We start from the raw sequence: 1870 nt of genomic DNA on the forward strand, positions 1-1870 counted from the left end.
TTCAGTATAACACTTAGAACATGAACTATAGCCAGTGTGTCCCTTGGTAAAAGATATGAATGATTTAGCCGGTGCGTCACAAATAAATGCAATAATTTTGAAATTGTAATGTTTGCCATTATGAAAGTATCCATTGTTTGTAAAATAAATAACTTCATCTATAAACTGAGTCAAAAATTCATTGGGATCTTTAGGCTTTTCTAATCCGTGATACAGCCCAATAACTTCTACCAAGGGTTGTTTGTACATCTGACACAAAATGGGATATAACTGTTTGCTGCTAGACTTAGCAATTGGCAGACCATCTACGTTAATCATTAGTTCAAGACAACTCAACTGACTGCACTCTTTTTCTCCTAGTGCATGTAACAGATTGTTTAACGTAAATGAAAGGCCAAAATGATAGTACTGACCTGGAGAAATATCTACAACAGCAACTTCCCTTGGAGTTTTTAGTAAAGTTCTACTATCTGAAGGTAAATCCGGGTGATCATTTTTCAATAATTTTAATAAGTCATTCAGGGCATTATGATGAATTTGGTATTTACATGCCCATTTAGCTAGTTAGGATTCCAAATGAAATTGATCTACTTTATTAAAAACTGGATTATTTTTACTGTCAGTAGAAGCACCTTCTTCACTTATTTCATCCAAATCAATACTGCCACTTTCCAAATCTGAATTACTAAAATCTACATGCATAATATCATAATCATGTGGTACTATATTTTGATAAGATGTAATACCCGATGTTGAAGCCCCGTCATTACTATCATACTGTTCGCTTACAAACTCATTCAATGGACAATGTTGAGTATTAGTAGAGGGTAAGGAACTATTAATTAGCTCTATATTTAACTGAGTTTCCTTTTTAGCTCTTTTATATATAGATCTACGCAAGCGTAATCTTGGCATTTTGGAAATAATGGAGTAATTGGACTTTCTAGAGTAATCTGTAACAAAGTTACAGTGGTAGATGCTTTTACTTAAAAAACAAAAATTAAAATGATACTTAGGTGTTTTCTGTAACTGACAAACCCCACACCATCATAGAAAGTAACCTAACATTTCAGTAAATGAGTAGAAAGTTTAAAGCAATCTTTAATCGAATCTAAAGGAGACACTGATCTAATATTTAAAAATGCCCTATTATGATAAAATCTATTTTCCTTAGCCGCCTTTGTTTAAAATAATTATGTAAGCAGACACAAAAACAATTATAAGTTTATAGTAGACCTATTTAATCTTTAATGACTTGTTCAAAGTTAAAAGATTATCAGCCCTTACACAGAATTTCTGTTTCTTTATTTAAATATATTTATGTAAACAGATTTTATAAAAAATATATACTTACTTCAGTTGAAAACGACTATATCACAGGATGTACAAGATGTATTTAATATATTTGCTAAAAACGATTACCAGATAATGGCGGCGTGGGCGTAAGGCGAAAATGGTATGATATGAAGATGAAGCATGCAAGCATGAACATAGAAAGAGGGTTGAAGGGATGAAGATGAAATATTTATAAACAAAACCTCCCTTCCACAACACTGAACAAAGAACAAAACAAAACACGTCACGCCACGCCGAGCCATTTGGTAACTAAAAAGACATCGGATGAGAAACAAAACGCGGGAAATTTAACAGTTAGAAAATGCACATTTTTAAGATTTAAATTGGTACTGTCTAATTATTGTAAGGTCTATAATTACCGACGTAGCTCCGTTAATACTGAAAAGTTTACGATCATTTTATCATGATCTAATGTATTATTATATTATAATATATTATATAAGTTTAATTAAAATAATTTAATGGTTCAGTGTTTTAATTCCATGATAAAAATATGTGACTACATTTATTAGAA

The 1870-nt window shown here is 31.2% G+C and overlaps 1 protein-coding gene across 1 annotated transcript; it reads right to left on the reverse strand.

Annotated features, from left to right (window-relative positions):
• Positions 1-248: 248 nt before the first annotated feature.
• LOC114337234 (uncharacterized) lies at positions 249-1380 on the reverse strand. Its single transcript, XM_028287648.2, has 2 exons — positions 1355-1380; positions 249-953 (listed from the first exon to the last, which is right to left on the reverse strand). Exon 2 carries the CDS (start codon positions 913-915, stop codon positions 565-567), a length of 351 nt encoding a protein of 116 aa, XP_028143449.2. The 5' UTR covers positions 916-953; positions 1355-1380; the 3' UTR covers positions 249-564.
• Positions 1381-1870: the final 490 nt, after the last annotated feature.

Source organism: Diabrotica virgifera, chromosome 8 (assembly GCF_917563875.1).
Source record: "Diabrotica virgifera virgifera chromosome 8, PGI_DIABVI_V3a".
NCBI classification, from domain to species: domain Eukaryota; kingdom Metazoa; phylum Arthropoda; class Insecta; order Coleoptera; family Chrysomelidae; genus Diabrotica; species Diabrotica virgifera.

Coding starts and splice junctions, on each gene's coding strand:
- LOC114337234 (XM_028287648.2), bottom strand. CDS start 915: ATGCCAAGATTACGCTTGCGTAGATCTATATATAAAAGAGCTAAAAAG.